This window comes from Aquarana catesbeiana, linkage group LG04 (assembly GCF_042186555.1).
Source record: "Aquarana catesbeiana isolate 2022-GZ linkage group LG04, ASM4218655v1, whole genome shotgun sequence".
In the NCBI taxonomy this organism is placed as follows: Eukaryota; Metazoa; Chordata; class Amphibia; order Anura; family Ranidae; genus Aquarana; species Aquarana catesbeiana.
Genome location: NC_133327.1, coordinates 643,318,142 through 643,336,821, shown reverse-complemented (window position 1 = coordinate 643,336,821; position 18,680 = coordinate 643,318,142). Strand labels below are relative to the sequence as shown.

The window sequence follows — 18,680 nt, the reverse complement described above, 5'->3', positions numbered from 1 at the left end:
GTTTCGAATTAATAGCATATTTCCAGTCAGTAAGTCTAGAGAGTATAACAGCGTGATAATATGTCTTAAAATTTGGGAGTGCCAGTCCCCCAGAGCACTTAGAACGGAAAAGAACGTCTGGATATTCTGGGGTGGCTGTTCCTCCAGACAAATCGGGAGACCATCGCTTGCAGGATAGTAAAAAACCCCACAGGCACCCCCAGTGGGATCATCTGAAAAAGAAATAGTATGCGAGGGAGTATGTTCATTTTAATGATATTTATTTTCCCCAGCCAGGAGTGTGACAGATCGGCCCATTTTCGTAAATCCTCTTTAATACTATTTAATAGTGGGATATAATTATACTTAAAAAGAGAATGCAGTTTAGGTGTAAGGAATATACCTAGGTATTTCATGTGGGTCTGTTCCTATTTGAAGGGAAAGAAGGATTTTAGAGAGGCCGCCTCTGCTCTGGGAAGATTTATGTTCAAAATTTTGGACTTGGATAGATTTATTTTGAAATTAGATATCGTTTGGAAGGTGGAAAAAGCTGACATTAAGTTGGGAAGAGAAATACGTGGCTGTTGGATAAAAAAAGAGTATATCATCGGCATAGGCAGCGTACTTGTGAATTCTATCACCTATTTGTATACCATGTATATTAATGTTATGTCTAATCGTGGCTAGGAAGGGTTCCAAAGTGATAGCAAAGAGAAGGGGGGATAGGGGACAGCCCTGTCTAGTGCCATTGTGTAGGGTGAAGGGGTCACTCAGTAAGCCGTTTATACGAATCTGTGCAGAGGGAGCGGAGTAGAGAGAAGAAATACAGTGATACATCTTTGGGCCTAAACCAAAGTGACGTAAAGTCATCTTAAGATAGTCCCAGTCCACCCTATCAAACGCTTTTTCAGCGTCAGTGGAAAGGAGTAGGGTGGGCTGGGAACACCTCTGAACATATTGAATTAAAGAAATTGTACGTAAGGAGTTATCTTTAGCCTCTCTGTGTGGCATGAAACCTGTTTGATCTGCAGAGATCCAGCTAGGCAATAGTATACGATTATATATATTATATATATAATAGTATATAGTATACGATTAGCCATCACCTTGGTAAATAATTTAACGTCAACGTTTATCAATGAAATTGGCCTGTAACTGCTACAAAGGGTTAACAGTAATGTGGGCTGAGAGGGATTCCAGGCATAGGCCTGAGGATTGGGAGATTGAGTTAGCATAAGCTGTAAGGCGAGGGAGTAGAATCTCTTGGAATGTTTTATAGTATAGGATAGTGTATCCATCAGGCCCGGGAGCTTTACCTGAAGGGGAGGATTTCAGAGCTGTCTGAAATTCTTCAACTGAAAAATCCGTTTCCATTTCCGCAAGGGTTGACCTAGATAGTTTAGGGAGATTTGCCGCCTTCAAATAAGAAAGCATATGCTTACGCCTCTCTAATGGGGAAAGGGGGGATAGGCCATTTGTGCCATTATAAAGATCTGCATAAAATTCTTTAAAAGCTTTGGCAATGTGTGGGGTTGCATGGACAAGCTCCCCTGTTGGGAGTTTAATTTTAGGGATAAATGACTTTGTTTGTTTAGCCCGTAGGGATCTAGCAAGTAGTTTACTAGGTTTATTGCCCCATTCATAAAATTTCTGCGATATGCGTTGAAATTTCCGTTTAGTGTCTAGGTCTAAGAGATTTTTTAAGTTCTTCACGTTTAAGTGTGAGAGCATTGAGGTAAGAGCTATGGAGGGAAAGCTTATGCTGTTTGTCAAGGTCTGTTATTTGCTGTAATAACTGTGCAATTTGATGACCATGTTCCCTTTTTTTCCTCGCACCTAGCTCAATTAAACGGCCTCTCATAGTGGCCTTATGAGCCTCCCACACCAGCGATGGAGATGCCACAGAGGGAATGTTCTCTTTAAAGTATTGCGTCAAGTGGGAAGCTAACATGGAGACTTCAGTCGGGTTAGAGAGAAGAGAGTCATTGAGCTTCCAGCTATTGGTGTTACGGATTAAGGTGGGCATGGTCATGCGCATTGTCACAGGTGCGTGATCAGATATAGTTGCAATACCTATATGAGTAGATTTGAGGAGAGGAAGATGGAAGTGATCTAGAAAAATGTTATCTATTCTAGAATAGGACTGGTGTGTCGTGGAGAAGTATGAGAAGTCTTTATCCTTAGGGTGGAGAAGACGCCAGACATCTATTAATTGATAATCAAGGAGTCTTTTCTTAACAAAAGCTAAGTGTTTAAATGATATGTTCGAACGGCCCTGGGATGTATCCATTGTTGGGTCAAGAGGCATGTTTATGTCACCTGCAAGGACAATAATACCTTTAGCAAATTGTGATAATTTAGTGAGGGTTTGTGAAAAAAAAGTTGGTTGATTATGATTTGGACAATAAATGTTTGCAAACGTACACTGGGTGTTGCCTAAGAAGCCCTTAAGAAAGAGATAACGACCACAGTCATCAGCAAGCATATCAGATAAGCGGAAAGGTACTCTACCACTGAACCCAATGGCAACTCCCTTGGCCTTGTTGGTATCCGAAAGACTATAGTACCACTGTGGAAAGTGGGGTGAGGTCAATCTAACCGGTGTAGTGTGAGTTAGGTGCGTTTCCTGAAGAAAGGCAATAGAGCAGGCGGTCTGCCTTAGCTCACGTACTACTTGGTGCCGTTTAGCAGCGACATAAAGACCCCGGACATTATAAGATGTGATTGTCAAAGTAGCCATTGGAACAGTGGCTTGGGATTCCCTCGCTTATATTTCCACCCATGCCAACAGGGAGGGGAGAGATAGAGTGGGGGGAGAGAAGAGATAGTTTGGAGAAGTATAAGAAGAGGGGTTAAGCACATAAAGAAGGCATGAACATGCAATAACACAATTGTGAGAAGTACGGGTGAGACACGCAGAAATCTGCAGTGGTCCCTGTGGGGAGAGAGAGAGCAGGCGGCCATCCAGTACTCCAATAAGAGTCTGGATTAGAAACCCTGTGGGCAGCCCGATCTCACCAACCCCAAAAGGGAGGGGGGGTGGGGGACGCACCGAGGAAGAGGCGCTGGGGAGCAATGCGCCCCGCCAGCTCCCAGCCTGTAAAAAAAAAAATACATTATAATTATGCAAAGTGAGCTCCAGCGATAAGCTAGATAAGGAGGAAGGGAAATTATAAGAACCAAGACAATAACAATAGCAACTTGAACATTACAAAACCTGTAAGAGAATGTGCAGCTGAACCCATTGGGTCCAGTGGGACTGAACTTGAGAAATGGGATAACCAATAGACAGAAAACATTTGTGTCAGGTCTGAGTCCTCTAAGCCAATGACGCTGAGAAAAAAAAAAAAAAAAGAGTTCCAGGTGTTTAACCAAGACCAATAGGGCATTGAAAAAATGGGGTATCAGCATATAGGGAGTGGGAATGAGTAGAAAAAGACATCACTCAGCCATGTTTTTGTGCGGATCCAGGGATTGACGTGCGCTGTCTCTTTGATGGTGTTTTCTGCCAATGGGGATCCAAAGGGTTAGAGAATTTTGGGATGGGTTCCTGCCAACCTGGAAGCTCTACAGGCGGAAGATGTAGATCCTGTGGAAAAGTAGGAAGTTCCTCAGGGAAACGAAGGGTATGGGAACGGCCATTTTTGGTGGCAATCAGGCAGGCTGGAAAACCCCATCTATACGTAATCCCGTCTGTGCGCAAATGTTCAAGGAGCGGTTTCAGCGCTCTGCGGCGATCGAGGGTTTCCTTGGACAGATCAGGGAATATGGTGATAACTGCTCCGTCAAAGTCAATGTTAGGAGTGTTCCGCATTTTTGTCATGATGGCGTTTTTGTCTTCAAAATAGTGTAGGCGGCATATGACATCCCTGGGCTGTTCTGAATTTGCGTTTCGAGGGCGCAAAGCGCGGTGCACATGATCAAATCGTATTGGGTCAGTGACCGGGTTTCCCAGTATTGTATTGAAAATGTCTCGGATTGATGGCTCGAGATCATTGTCTCTGGTTGCTTCTGGTAACCCTCTGATTCGTACGTTATTTCTACGGTTACGGTTCTCGAGATCTTCGAGTTTGTATAGAGAGGCACGATGAGTAAAAGCCAGCTGAGTGACAGTCTCCTGCAATTCTTTTATAGCTGCTGCTTGGGAGTCCTGACGCTGTTCCGTTTCCTCAACTCTGACTAGGAGGTGAGACATGTCAGTTCTCACTGCTGTAATTTCTTTCTTAATGGATTTCTCCAGACTGTGAAACATTCCAGCGAGTTCTTTTTTAAGACCACTCATCAGAGTCGTCATTTCAGAGCCAGCGGGGGATCCAGGATCATCCATAAGATCTGAACAATAAGAAGAGGCAGGAGAGCTTTCCCTCACAGAGGCAGCATGGGAGGAAGGGGAGACACTTGGTCTTGAGGTACTGGCTTGACCTTTGTGTTCCCCAGCTAAATATTGCCGGATGGAGCCGGAGGTAACCGTGTGAGATTTCAACCCTTTTCCGGAGCTTTTACCTGATGTGGAACGGGTTTTAGGTGTCTTGGCGGGCATAGCTGGAGCTGTAAGGCCGATAACTGGACAGGGCTCACCTCATTAACATCTTATTACATAGATATTACAGTCATATTGCAAGAATCGAATATAGTAGTGAGTTGCAAAAAAAAAAAAATGTAAGCCACTATGGGAGATGGATAATAATCCTCCTGTGTGTTAATTCTGGAGAGGAAATAACTTTGCGGATGATTAATTAAGGTGGAATGGAGCTGGAGTAGGTGTAGCTGGTGTAGCAAGATGGCCGACCACTTCCAGGCCTAGGCCGAAGCCACGGACTTTCCTAGTAGGGACAGCCTGCCAGGTAAACTCCACTCCTCCCAGATTAGCAAACAGATGATCGGGCTTAGGCCTTGGTATCCCGGTAATATGACCGGTGGAGTCCCTTCTCTGGGCACACACAGGGGGGGAGAGTTTTTACTCACAGCGTCCAGGAGGCAGAGAGGAACGGGCCGGCAGGCCGCAAGATGGTGTTGGGCCGCGGGGATCCGGAGCAGAGAGACGGGATCCGCTGGCGACTATCCTCCCACGTTCACCCGGCCCTCGGTCTCCGACTGCACGGGTGCCAGGCGAGCAGGGCAGAGCGTCCGCTTATTACTCGGGTCACCGGGACCAGAAACGAATGGCTCCGAGCCGTCTGTAGGCCCCAAGATGGCGGCTGGTGTCTGTGAAGCGGGATGAGCCGCAGGCTCGGATGCAGAGTAGGCAGCAGCCAAATCCAACAAAGACCCCTCCAGGAATGTAGCAGGGGGGTCTAGAAAGCAGGGCAGGTGTGCTGGGGTCCTGTATAGGAGGAATAGGGCAGGGATGGCAACGGATTAATCGTGCCTGTGTGGAGCTCAGCATCCACACGTCTTCCCTCACACACGTCCGGCCACCTGAAGTGAACATTTATTTTGTCCCATATAAACTGACATGGCCCACAATCTGCTGTTACTTGTAAAAGTGTCTTTATAATACCTCATAGGAAATAAAAGGATTGTTAAAGATGCACGTCAGCCAAAATTGATCCTTAAAGCCCAACTGCAGCTTTAGATTTAAAAATAAATTGCACGCTTTTGTTAAAATAAAACAGCAGCTCTGGCTAGCTGAGTGCTGTCCCCCACAGGCTCATAGCTCTGTCCTACAGCCAACTCTTTCTTTCGGTTAAATGACGCCCAGCGACATTCAACTCAATACTTGCGAGCTCAGGGTTTCGAGAAACTACTCCCAAGAATGTGTCATTGATCCATCTTGACTCACAGAAAAAGGCTGCACAAAACTCTGCAACATTTAGGATTGCCCACCACCAGAGAATACCACAAGATGAAGAAAACTCCTGATGTCTCATGACCAGAAGGCAGACAGGTGAAGAAATTGTGTATACTAAATACTGGAAAAAAAACAGGGGGACTGTAAGGCGGAGATTAAAGGACTTGGGAGTTGCCCGACCTTGAGTGGAGTGTTAAGATCACTGAGACTGCCAGTTAAGGGCTTCAGTTTTTCATCCTGGCATAGCTCTAATCTAAAAGTCCATCCTACCTTTTGGATGTCTTAAGCCTAGGAAATATCTGTAAATTATTTTGCTCTACCCTTTTAATAGTGTTTAGGTGCTACATGGCCTCTCAAGACTTAGAATAGTGCTAGAAATCCATTTGTGGGAGAACTACAAAATGCTGCATTTTACTTTTGGGACTCGTAAAATATGCTGGCAATAAATAACACATATGTAGGGCCAAGTTGCATACAGCAGAAGCATCATATTATATTCTACTGAACATTTGCTGAATTGAACAACTTAAAAAAAACCCCTCAAAGTCAGAAGTTGTGGAAAATTTGCTATTTTTAAAATGATATTAAAATAGTACATAAAGTTTAATAATGTAATTATGAATGCATTTGGGAGTTCTCTTTTGTAAAGAGAGCTTTTGGCATAACGCATTTTAGCTTTGCACTATATAGCTTTTCCACATATGTCAAGGACATGAAAAAATATACTTAAAGCGGGGGTCCACCTATCTATCGTTTTTTTTTTTTTTTTAGTTCATTCACAAACTTTTCTTCTCAGCATTACATACTGACATATTGTGTGTAATATGTCCGCCTGTGTCAGATTTCGTCGGAAAGAATAACTTATATTATTCACTGCAGGCGGTTTCCATCTTCATTGTGGGCATTTGAAGCCCACAAGCATTTATTTCCTGGATGTGGTGAATGCTGTGCTCCCAGCATTCACCGCTCGTTCCCGCACATGCTCAGTGGCATCCTGGGAAGCCTGAGACTAGCTCCCAGGCGTCTGGGAGAGGCTAGAAACATGCCTACTCCCACGGGAGGAGAACCAGGAAGTGCAAAGAAGAATAGAAAAATAAAAGGTAATTACGGCGATTTAAATTTTTTTAAACGGCATGTCAGCATCTAGGCAAGGAAGAGAATACATACAGATATTGTTCAAAATTTGGGTGGAACCCCGCTTTAAAGGGGTTGTAAAGTTCCCACAGTCCCTGCCAGCCCCTAGGGTAACACATACTATAAAGTGTCATTTTTTCTTCTAAATACCTTATTTCTCCTTGCTGGTTAGCCTAGCAGAGGGGCTGGCGGTGATTGTGAGCAGTCATTTTTCTACTGTTCGGAACGGTGCTAGAAGTGGAGGGGGGGCTCACACACAGGAGCTGACAGGGAGAGAGGAAGGGGGAGAGGAGAGCTGCAGATGACGGAGGCATGTAAATTTACCATGGTGTCAAGGCTCAGCAGCCATGATTACCATGTTCAGGACACACAGGGACACAGAAACTGGCAGGATCAGCCAGTTTTTTTTTACAGTTTAGAAAAGGATAAATGACACAACACAAGCACTATGCAGTTTATTATGCTTTAAAGAAACAGGATAATTTTTTTTCTTTTTTTAGGGTAACAAACACTTTCATTTAAGGCCTATTTTGAGGCTAAACAATAAACACAAAGTGGGAAGAACATAGAGTGTATGCTTCCTCTACTTGGTGGAGGAGCCTGAGGAGATCAGGAAGCAAAGTTGGAGTTCAGGTGGGAGTCGGTAACAGACAAACAGGTCAGCAACAGAGGTTGCAGGCCGAAGCCTAGTTCAAGTGCAAGCAGGGTTTGGTACAAGTGAATTTAAAGAGCAGGTCAAGGCAAGCTGGGTCAGAAACCGATAGTCAGGCAAAGTCCATGATTCACAGGTACTGTAATGCTGTAAACAAGACAGCACAAGCTATGTTCAGCTAATAAGTTAAAATATAAACACAAAAAGGTGCTTCTAAGTGCAGTACATCACATGTGTAAAAAAAAACGGTTAAAAACACTCACAAGGATTGACTGTGAAAGAGCTTATCAATTTCCAAAAGATGTCCAGCAGGGGGGTCTTCCCGGGACGATCCTGTGTCCCAAACACTGACCAGCATAATGGATGGTTGTGAAGAAGGAGCTATTGCACATGCTCCGAAACATGTCACCACCCCCTTGACGTCACTGGAGCTTGCAGTCCACGCTGGTTCCTTTAGCACGGTGGCACCTTCCTGCATTCCGGAAATTCCACTGCACACTGCTTGTTGATGTTTGGGACACAGGATTGTACCAGGAAGACCCCCCTGCTGGATGTCACAGTCGATTCATATGAGCAGTTTTAACTGTTCTTTGACACATTAAATTCTGATCTACTGCACTTAAAAGCGCCTTCTTTTGTGTTTATATTTCTACTAGAGTTTGCTTCTCTCATATGGAGTGCTGCTGAAGTGCATCTCAGGTTACCTGTCTGTGAAATTCCTGCCCACCATTGACTTTTATTTGCATTTCACCGTGGAACAGAGTGCCAGTTTGCCCAGAGTGCCCTATATACCATTTTTTGTTAAAGGAGAAGTATGGGTTTGGCTTTTATCCCATAGTCATACTTACCTAGATGGATGCAGCATCGGTCCGATGCAGCATCTGTCCCCCGGCGTCTTTGCACTGAGAACCGAGCCATCGAACATCACCGATGGCTCGGTTCTCTCGACTCCCTGAGAGGAGAGCTGCTGACTGTCAATCAGCAGCTCTCCTGCTCTGCTCCTCCAGGCTTATTGGAGTGCTGAGCTGTGGAAGAGCGGGGAGTGGCCATCTTAGCAGCTCTCAGTGGGGCTGAGACTGCCATAAGTCCAGGCACCTGGCGGATCCAGACTTCCAAAGTTGGGGTGACGCGGAGCCTGGACTGATCTTGGTGACGTCACCAGAGAGCGGACTTCACACCGCTGTCTGCTGAAATTGGGTCACAGGAGTGCAAAACGAATGTGACCCTTAGGACCATTAGCCTGGGCTCGTTTGGCAGGACTTCTCCTTTTAATATGTTTAAATAGCCAATTTTGTGCCAGCATTAGTGACAGGTGCGCACACTCTTTCGGCCGCAAATGTGCATATGCACGGCTATGAGCCAGCCTGCGCCTGAGCATAAATATTCGCACAGGATCACCAATCTACATACTGGCATCACCTTTCTGACAATATGTTTGATGTGCTTGTAATCAGGACAAACAGGATAGCACGTTATATGGCCAAAAGATGGTGGATGCCCGTGGTATAATGAGCTGGTGTAGAGGAACTTGAATGACCTGCACAGATTCTGAATTGAGACACTGAATTCAAGTCAGGTCTTCTTGTCCAACATCAGTACCTGACCTCACAATTGTTCCGTTGGCTGAATGGGCACAATTGCCCACAGACACACTCCAAAAACTTGTGAAAAACCTTCCTAGAAGGGCAGAGGCTGTTATAGTTGCAGAGGGATGTATTACTGGAAATTGTTTGAAATTATATGTCCAACAAGCTAATATAGGTGTGATGGCCAGGTGTCCATCAGCTTTTGCCCAAATAGTGCATCTCTTAAAGAGTATTTAACTGCATTACTGCAAAGAGACTTCCTCTAATGATCAGTGAAGATCTATTCATGGATATAGATACATCATTAAGCACGCATGTGACCCTTGGAAAAACTGCAGAGTGTCACATACCTGAGAGGAGACTGAAATGATGAGGTCGACCTGTCTTGTATCTCCAGCTCAGGCCCCACTGGAAGTGGACCAGAGGGCACTGAGGGACTGGAACATGAGTGCCTGCAGATGTAGTTAGAGGGACATGAAGCAGGAGATGCGGTTCCAAAGGAACAGGAGAACCATCAGGTCAGGAACAGTAAGTAGCCCAGCCGAGGTTAAAGAAGCACTCCACTTGCTCTGCAAGCCCGGGACGTGTGGCTGGTCAGAGCTCTCAGCAGACTTGCAGCAAGACCGCTCAGGGGGGCGCAGAACTGCAGCAACAGATAGCCAGGCGGACACTCAAACGTTTTAGGAAGCCAGGATCAGAGACAGAAGCATGGTCACAGGATTAGCTAGGGTCACCAGGCGGGCAGCGAGGTACTAAATCATGAGCAGAGCCAAAGTCAGGAACAAGCCAGGTCAGGAACAAGTGACGACAAAAGCAGGATCCGAGATCAGGTCAGGAGTAAGCTGGGTCAGCAACTAAGGGAACACACTGGAAGAACGCAGGACACCGGGAACAGCTGAAGACCAGTCGGCAGTTGAACACAGGCAGAAGCATCCTTAAAGTGGTTGTAAAGGCAAAAGCAGAAACTTTCTGTGTGCAGCAGCACTCATCAGCCCCTCTAATATTTACCTGAGCCTCATCTAGTTCCAGCGATGTTGCAAGAGTGTCTCGACTGTCTGGAACTCCCCTCCTGAGACAGCAGAACAGCACCATTGGCTCCCGCTGCTGTCAATCAAAGTCAGTCAGCCAATTAAGAGAGAAAGGGGGCATGGGCGGGCCGTGGCTCTGTGTCTGAATGGACACATGGAGCTGTGGCTGGGCTCGGGTGCCCCCATAGTCAGCTGCTTGCTGCAGGGGCACTCAACAGGAGGGAGGGGCCAGGAGCACCGTAGAGGGTCGCAAGAAGAGGAGGATCTGTGCTGCTCTGTGCAAAACCACTGCACAGAGCAGGTAGGTATAACATGTTTGTTATAGTTAAAAAAAAAAAAAAAAAAAGCAAGACTTTAGTATCACTTTAAATAGCCCGTCTGGCAACAAAATGCACCGTGTGCGTATTCCTGCATGCATGTGTGCACCTGATTGCCATTCTGTGGCAATTGCTGTGAGCATGCGCATTTCTGCTTCCAATAGTTGTACTGCTTCTTGGTATATTTAAACCTTAATAAAATCTTTGTGAAACAAACAAAAAGGATGGACTCCAAAACAGTTATTGGAACTTCATAGCCAATTAAAGGAAAAAAAGGATGAAAATCATAAAAAGAGTTAAGCCTCATATCCAAAATCATTCTAGTCATCATTCCACAGGCACCATAGGGTTAATCTTATATTAATGTTCTTGCTAGTACCTGTTCCGTGTTATTATCTCCTTTAGGACTGCACTGTAGTTAAAGCATAAAGATGGATTGATCACCCTCCCCTATGTGTACACACAGGATCGCTGTTTGTCACCAAGGACGTTTCGGCTGCTTCACGCTGCTCTGGCATCTGTCTCCACGGCTTTACTTATCCTCACCAACCTAGTGTTCCTGGGTGGAGAACACGTTGGAAAGATCTACTGGGACAGATTGTTTGTACACGGTGAGTACCTTGTAAATGATATATTTTTAACAAAGCGGCGAAGTGTTCAATGCTTTCATGCTCACCTTCCTGCTATCCACTTGCCTCCAGGAAATTAAAATATCATTTAAAATAAAGAATGAAAGGGATAAGCACTTTTTATTGGTGACTGAGCACACTTCATTTTTCTTTCCAACCCATTAAATGTTCAGATACTTTGCTTGTATAATGATGGTAAAATGCTGAGGTTGACATATGTCAGCGCTGTAGGGTTTTTTCTATGTTCTTGCTCCTTTCTGAATGATTGTAAATGTTCCTTTTTTAAATACAGATCATTAAAAAAAAGAGATTATATATGGTTGTAACTGAATTTAGAGTACTCAGGCTGATGGAAATGAAATAAAAGGAATACTTGGTGAACAAATTAAAGTGTTACTAAAGTCAAAAAAATGTTTTTTTAATTAAAATAACAAACATGTTATACTCACCTGTTCTGTGCAGAGGTATTGCATAGAGTGGCCCTGATCCTCCTCTTCTGGGGTATTCCGGCTGCGATCCTGGCTCCTCCTCTTCTTCCTGTCCCCCCATAGCAAGCCGCTTGCTATGGAGGCACGCAGTGTCTGCGCGCTACCAAGCCCCATAGTTTTAACCCCGCCCCCACTTACTCCTCACTGCATGTGATTGACAGAAGTAGGAGCCAATGGCTCCTTCTGCTGCTTGAGTGCTGTGTAAAGAGGAAGAGAAGGGAGGGGTCAGAGAAATAGAAAACATTGTTTTACCTAAATGCAAGGAATTAGTTAATGTAAAAAATGTTTTTAGCTTTAGTATCACTTTAAAACTCAACTTTTTTTCTTTGTATCGTCCTATACCCCACATCTTATAATTTGTGAATGACCTTAAAATACCTTTCCTGCTTCTTACCCAGTAGTGCTCTGTGCTGGCAGAGCTGAATAACAGCCACGCCCCTCAGCACACGTATCCTCATATAGACTTGCAGGGAAGGAGAGGGGATGTGTCTGAACATGGGATTGGGTCTTACTCTGGTTGCTCTGGTGCCTATTGAAGCACATAGTCATATTTAGACTCCCTTCACAACTGCTGTAACAGTTAGGTGGAGGTAAGACTATAAAAATGGCACAAAGCTATCTAAATACATATATATTTTTGTGACTGTGGTTAGACCGCAAGGCAGAAACAAATTCACGAATTAAAAATCTGAGGATAAAAGGAGACTAGATGTAGAGGCAACCCTTCGATCGCAATCTACCCATCGATTTCAGGCAGGTGCTGGGTAGACTATGATCCTTCCTTGCCGACCCAGCGGGGGTGTCATTTACAGGATACAGGGCAATGCGACAGTGGGATTGGGCTGGGGGCATGGCACAAAACTGACTACAGGTGATATACAGGCACTCTGCATGTTGGATCTCCTAGCAGTAATCTCAGGGATGTAAACTGAGCACAACAGCATGGATCTGCTTCCACACTTGGTGTGGACAGTTTGATACACAAACCATAGGAAACTTGCAGGATCCCAAGGTGTTTAGCAGCAATCTCCAATATAAAAAAGCTAAAGACCACATTTACCAACTACTTTGTGAATAACCAAATATATATGGATATTTTACATTTAAAGTAACATACACTTTAATAGCAAATAATTACAGGATAAATATTATAATACAAAATATTAAAAATGTAAAAAGTATAGCTGCATGTTCTTTTGATAAAGTTCTTTGTGCACAGCTTATATGTGTGTGTGTCTGAGATCAGCAGCGCAGAGTGGTTGAAATTTCAATCTTTGTCAGTCAGCTGGTAGAAGAGGAGGGTAGGGTGAATGGATGGTCCTCTTCTGCATAGCAAAACTATACCTTTTTATAGAATTACAGGTTCTCTCATAAATTACTTTTCCAGTATCTTTAGCAGCTATGATGTTAAAAACAAGAGCTACTTATTCCAATAGCAGCAGCTTTTTGTTGACCCTCTAGAGCTGGGGTCGGCAACCCTTTGATCTTGATCTACCTGTCAATACCTCCCCTCAACCATTGACTTAAAATGAACTGCAGGTCTAGGATGAGTGGGTGGGGAAATATTCACAAGAACAACCCTTACCGCTCCACCTTGCCTATCTGACCCTCAACCACTAATCCAGTAAGAAGCTGAATATAACACCGTAGCTAAATACTTAGTTATCTGTATCTATATCAACCAACAAATTACTGAAGATTAGTTTGTAAATGACTTTTGCTACTTGGTTTAAAGTAAACCTTACCCAACAGAAACAAGGGGGCTGCAACTGCTGACCTTCTTCTGGAAATGCTAGTTAACTGGCTGTTATGCCAATGCTCTGGATTTAATATTTTCTGAGTCACTGGCTTGGAACAAGCTTGTCAATAAGCTCTTGCTTAGAGAGGGTCAACATGACAACCAAGCAAAATAGCATTTGGAGAATGGTAAGTAAGCAGTGGCGAAGCCTCCATGCGTATCTGGTGAAATGTTTCCTTTAAAATGATCAGTTTGTGACCAGTAAAAAGCAAATGAAAAGCACACTGGCTTTATGACATACGATCAATAATAAACCTTTATAAAATATAAATGACAGGTACTCACAGCTAATCTTGTTAGCAATGCTTTCCATATAAGAAACTTTCAAAGATAAGAAATAAAATGGCTGTAAGAGAGAGCTCCCTTGTTGTCCCCCCCCCCCCCCCTCATACCGTGTAGGTAACGTGACCAGTGGCACAGTGCTATTAGGTGGGGCAGTGGCCATTTGTTTGTACTGTTGGAATACTGGTGAGGGGACACACTGGACACCTTTGCTGCCATTGTGCTATATGCTGGGTGTACAGTACAGTGCAAACTCGTTTCTCAAATAAAAGGCTATTCCTGATGTACTCCAAGACTGGTGTTGTCTGGTTCTTGGGGGTTCCTATAGCCAGATCCATTGGACTCGTGTTCCAGGACTTAGGAGGCAATATACTGACGGATACACTCAAGCGGAGTGTGGGACGTTCCGTCACAGTGTGCAAACTAGTTGCCTAGTTAGGAACCCCTAGTTGACACGTTTCAAGGGCGTACCCTCTTCTTGAGACCTTTGAAGAGGAGGGTCTGTCCTTGAAACGTGTCAACTAGGATACACATTGGGAACAGATAACAGGGGCATTTACTAACATTTGAGTCTGTTCTGGATTATTGTTAGGTGACAAGTATTGTTATCAAGATCACCTGTAAGTACCTGTCATTTGTATTTAATAAGGTTTTATTGATGATACCTTCTAATGCTTGCATAACAATTACCCATCTGAAAGAGAAGACTGCAAAGCTGTAAATACATTCTATTTTAACAACACAAAGGACTTTGGCATTGATTTAAACACAAGCTACTCTGTAGCGGGATTGTTTCCTTTTTACCAAATGAGTGTTGTCAGCTTCAGTTCCAATTTCTGGTATCAGTCACTGGCCCCAGAACAAGCATGTTGCGAACAAAGTTAGCTGTCTGAAGCAGATCCCATACTTTCGATGAATGCCCCTCCCCTTGTAAAAGCCTTACCTTTTTATGCCTGTCAATAAAGGTGATTTATGCTCACATTGAATGTATGTAGTCTGTTAGTCAAGCAAGCAATCAAACAGACTTGGCAAGTGATTAGCGAACCACATCCTAATAACTGTGTGTTACAGGTGAGCATTTCCAGTCAAAGCGATACCGTCTCTTCCCTGCCATGTTTTACTGGGTTAATTAATAACATTTTCTATACTTCACTTGCCACTTTCAATGCATAAAATCAGCTTCCATTGTGTAGTTAGGAACAACTTGATTACAGAGGCTTCTCTTACAAAAAAAAAGAGATATTAAAGTTACAGAGTGACGCACGTTGCGCCTATTAAAATATAATGTATCTAAGATTTTTCAACTCTTTTTTGTGCTTATTGGATGGTCTGGAAGTTGTTGTAGATTTGGATTTTTCGTTTTTAATCTGCTTAGGAGATCCAAGCACACAAAATTCATTGACGGGAATATGAATTATTCATTGACTTTTGCTTCTCAAGTGGTGAAGTCCTAAAGAGAATTTATAATGGTTTTATTTATTTTAAGCCATATGTTAAAATGTAAATATAACTTCCAGCAAGTGTTAATTGTATTAAAAGTATTGGGTTTCATTATCATAAATGATAGAACTCTTCTTGCTGCCCTGAGCAGCCAGATTCTCTCTTTTTTGTCATTAGTGCACTTTAGCATAATAAAAGGCAAAGACTGACTGCTGTGGGCGATGTTGGTAATAAGGATCAGTGTTCTTAGTTATAGCTCATTGATTCGGTATATACATGAGGTTGGTTTTATTTGCTCTTTATAAGCTTGCTAGTTTTCCGTTTTAGCTGCAGAACACAAATGTAACACCCGAGAAACCTCAGTGAAAGACTAGGTTAAGCTTAAAGTAAAACTTAAAGTGATATTAGAGGCAGATTTTTTTTTTTAACCGCTTCAGCCCCGGAAGAATTTACCCCCTTCCTGACCAGAGCACGTTTTGCGATTCGGCACTGCGTCAATTTAACTGACAATTGCGCGGCCGTGCGACGTTACACCAAAACAAAATTGACGTCCTTTTTTCCCCACAAATAGAGCTTTCTTTTGGTGGTATTTGATCATCTCTGCTGTTTTTATTTTTTGCGCTATAAACATAAAAAGCGACCATTTTGAAAAAAAAAAGCAATATTTTTTTACATTTTGCTATAGTAAATATCCCCCAAAAATATATAAAAAAAAAAAACATTTTTTTTTCCTCAGTTTAGGCCAATATGTATTCTACATATTTTTGGTTAAAAAAACGCAATAAGCATATATTGATTGGTTTGCGCAAAAGTTATAGCGTCTACAAAATAGGGGATAGTTTTATGGCATTTTTATTATCATTTTTTTTGTATTAGTAATGGCGGCGATCTGCAAATTTTATTGTGACTGCGACATTATGGCGGACATATTGGACACTTTTGACACTATTTTGGGACCATTGGCATTTATGCAGCAATCAGTGCTATAAAAATGCACTGATTAATGTGTAAATGACACTGGCAGGGAAGGGGTTAAGTGTGTCCTAGGGAGTGATTCTAACTGTGGGGGGGGGGGTGGGCTACCACTGACATGACAGCGATCACTGCTCCCGATGACAAGGAGCAGTAGATCTCTGTCATGTCACAAGGCAGAACAGGAAATGCCTTGTTTACATAGGCATCTCCTGGTTCTGCGGCTCCGTGACACGATTGCGGGCCCTCGTCAGACATCGAGTCCACGGGCACAGTCACTCTGTACGCGGCGGGCGTGTGCCCGCTAGCCCCGCCAATTAAAGGGGACGTACAGGTACGCCCATTTGCCCACAGCTGCCATTGTGCCAACGTATATTGGCATGCAGCAGTCGGCAAGTGGTTAAATAACAAACACATCATACTTACCTGCTCTGTGCAGTGGTTATGCGTAGAGAAGCCCTGATCCTCCTCTTCTCAGGTCCCTCGCTGGGGCTCCTGGTCACTCCCTCCTGCTCAGTGTCCCCACAGCAAGCAGCTTTCTATGGGGGCGCCCGAGCAGGCTCGCTCCCAACCATCTGCTCTGTGCTTTCATTCAAAACTCAGAGCTCAGCTCCGCCCCCACTGGCCAGTGGCTCCCACTGTTGTCTCAGCCAATGAGGAGGAAGAGACCCGGGAGAGCCGCTGTTTTTGTGCACATCACTGGATCGAGATGCGGCTCAGGTAAGTATTAGGGGGCTGCTGCTGCACAAAAAAGTTTTTTTTTACCTTCATGCATAAAATGCATGAGCCCTCACAACCACTTTAAGGCTTTTTTATTCTGGATAGAGTAAGGGAGGGTTATTACCCCTGTCAGTTTTTTTTTTTTGCCATCTGTGTCTAATTGGGAAGATTTCCCTTCACTTCTGTCCCATAGTCAAAACATAAAGTGAGAGGAAATTCCTCCAAAGTGAAGGAATCTTGGAGTGTCATCAGAACTAGTGTTCCCATTGGAAGATTTCTCCTCTATTCCTGTTCTGATGAATGCCAAAATGTAGTGTTTACTTTCACTTTATGTGATAATGGTAATCAGGACAAATAGAGAATGTGTGTGAATCTTGCAAACTGGGACAAAGACAGCAACAACCTGACAGGTGTTCAAATCTTCTTCTACTCTATCCAAAACTAATTATATAAGAAAAAAAATAACTTTGCTTTTAGTTATACTTTAAGCTCGCCATACATTTAGTAAACTTCGACCAAACATTTGTATGAAAATTCTCAGTGCAGTCGATGACTTGATGACTGTCAATCAAAAATTTTGTTTGTTTTTAACATTTGATTTTGGAAGGAGTGTCATTTCTTGAACAAAAACCACATGTTAGAAATTTGTTAAAAAAAAAACAATTCCATCCTTGTCCATCAACTTTTCTCATCACTGCAGTAGAAAATGAAAGACAATTTGACCCCACTATCAATTAGAAAATCAAACAAATGTTCTTAAAATTGAAACATTTCAATCAAAATTCTACCAGTGCGTGGTCAGCTTTAGAATTTAGAAATCCAGTGAAAACTGGGGGGGGTGCTATGGAAACCTGACCTGAAACCTATTACACTGCTTGTGCTGCACTGAGCATGTGCGAGATCTACAAGGATGAGATCCAGGAAGAAATACAGTCTGGCTTCAGATGCCCACACTTAAGATGGCCACGGCCTGCTGTAAGTTTATAAAATAACAAACTACTGCTATAAACTAACAAAAAAGACCTTAGTTTACAGACTAACTTTACTAGAATACATTAAGCTTGTGTATTATAGGGGTATTTTTAATTAAAAAGTATAATTTCGGTCGGAACACCACTTTAAAATCCTTGCAACAGTACTAATTTTGTTTAGAGCATATCCCAGGATCCTCATCTTGCTCTTGTAATTGGCTCCTTGTTGTCACCATACATCTGAACAAAACTTGAGGTCAAACTATCAGCATCTCCTACAATGTATTAAGGCGTAAGCGCCCTTTCACACAGGCTTTCCAATCAGGTCCGTCTATCAGTTTTTCAGGCGGACCTAATCAGACCTTGCAGTCTCCACTATGGAGCAGCGCATGTCAGCGGACACATGTCCACTGATACCCGCTGCCATCCATACCGGTCCTGCCCGCAAAAACCAGATGGAAGGCGCTCCTATTTTCCATCCGTCTAATGGAGAGCAGGACTGTGTCTGTCTCTGCTATGCACAGTGTGCGGACACGGACCTATCATCCGCCGGCTCGGCGGGGATCAGCAAAGCGATCCGCCACTGAGCAAGCAGAATCCGCAAAAAAATTTGTGTGAAAGAGGCCTAAAGCTGACGATTAGTTACATCTTTTTTGTTATACCACAGGTAAAATAAGTATTGAACACATTACCATTTTTCTAGGTAAATATATTTCTAAAGGTAGTCAAAAATATTAGTCATAACAAGCACGACCAAACCCAGCGCTCAAAAGATAAAAATTGTGAACTAAGCAGCTATTCTAAAAATCACAATATATAAAGCATACGCAAAGGTAAAACTCATTAACAGCGCTAATAATTAAAAATTAATAAGTGCAATAATGAAACATAGA

The 18,680-nt window shown here is 43.3% G+C and overlaps 1 protein-coding gene across 2 annotated transcripts in view; it reads left to right on the top strand.

Moving 5' to 3' along the window:
• Positions 1-18,680, top strand: part of HHAT (hedgehog acyltransferase) — a 502,378-nt gene that overhangs the window by 311,655 nt on the left and 172,043 nt on the right. For both annotated transcript variants that reach the window (XM_073628427.1, XM_073628426.1), the window contains one exon: positions 10,954-11,098. In XM_073628427.1, the coding sequence (XP_073484528.1) occupies positions 10,954-11,098 (145 nt within the window). The remainder of the gene's footprint in view (positions 1-10,953; positions 11,099-18,680) is intronic.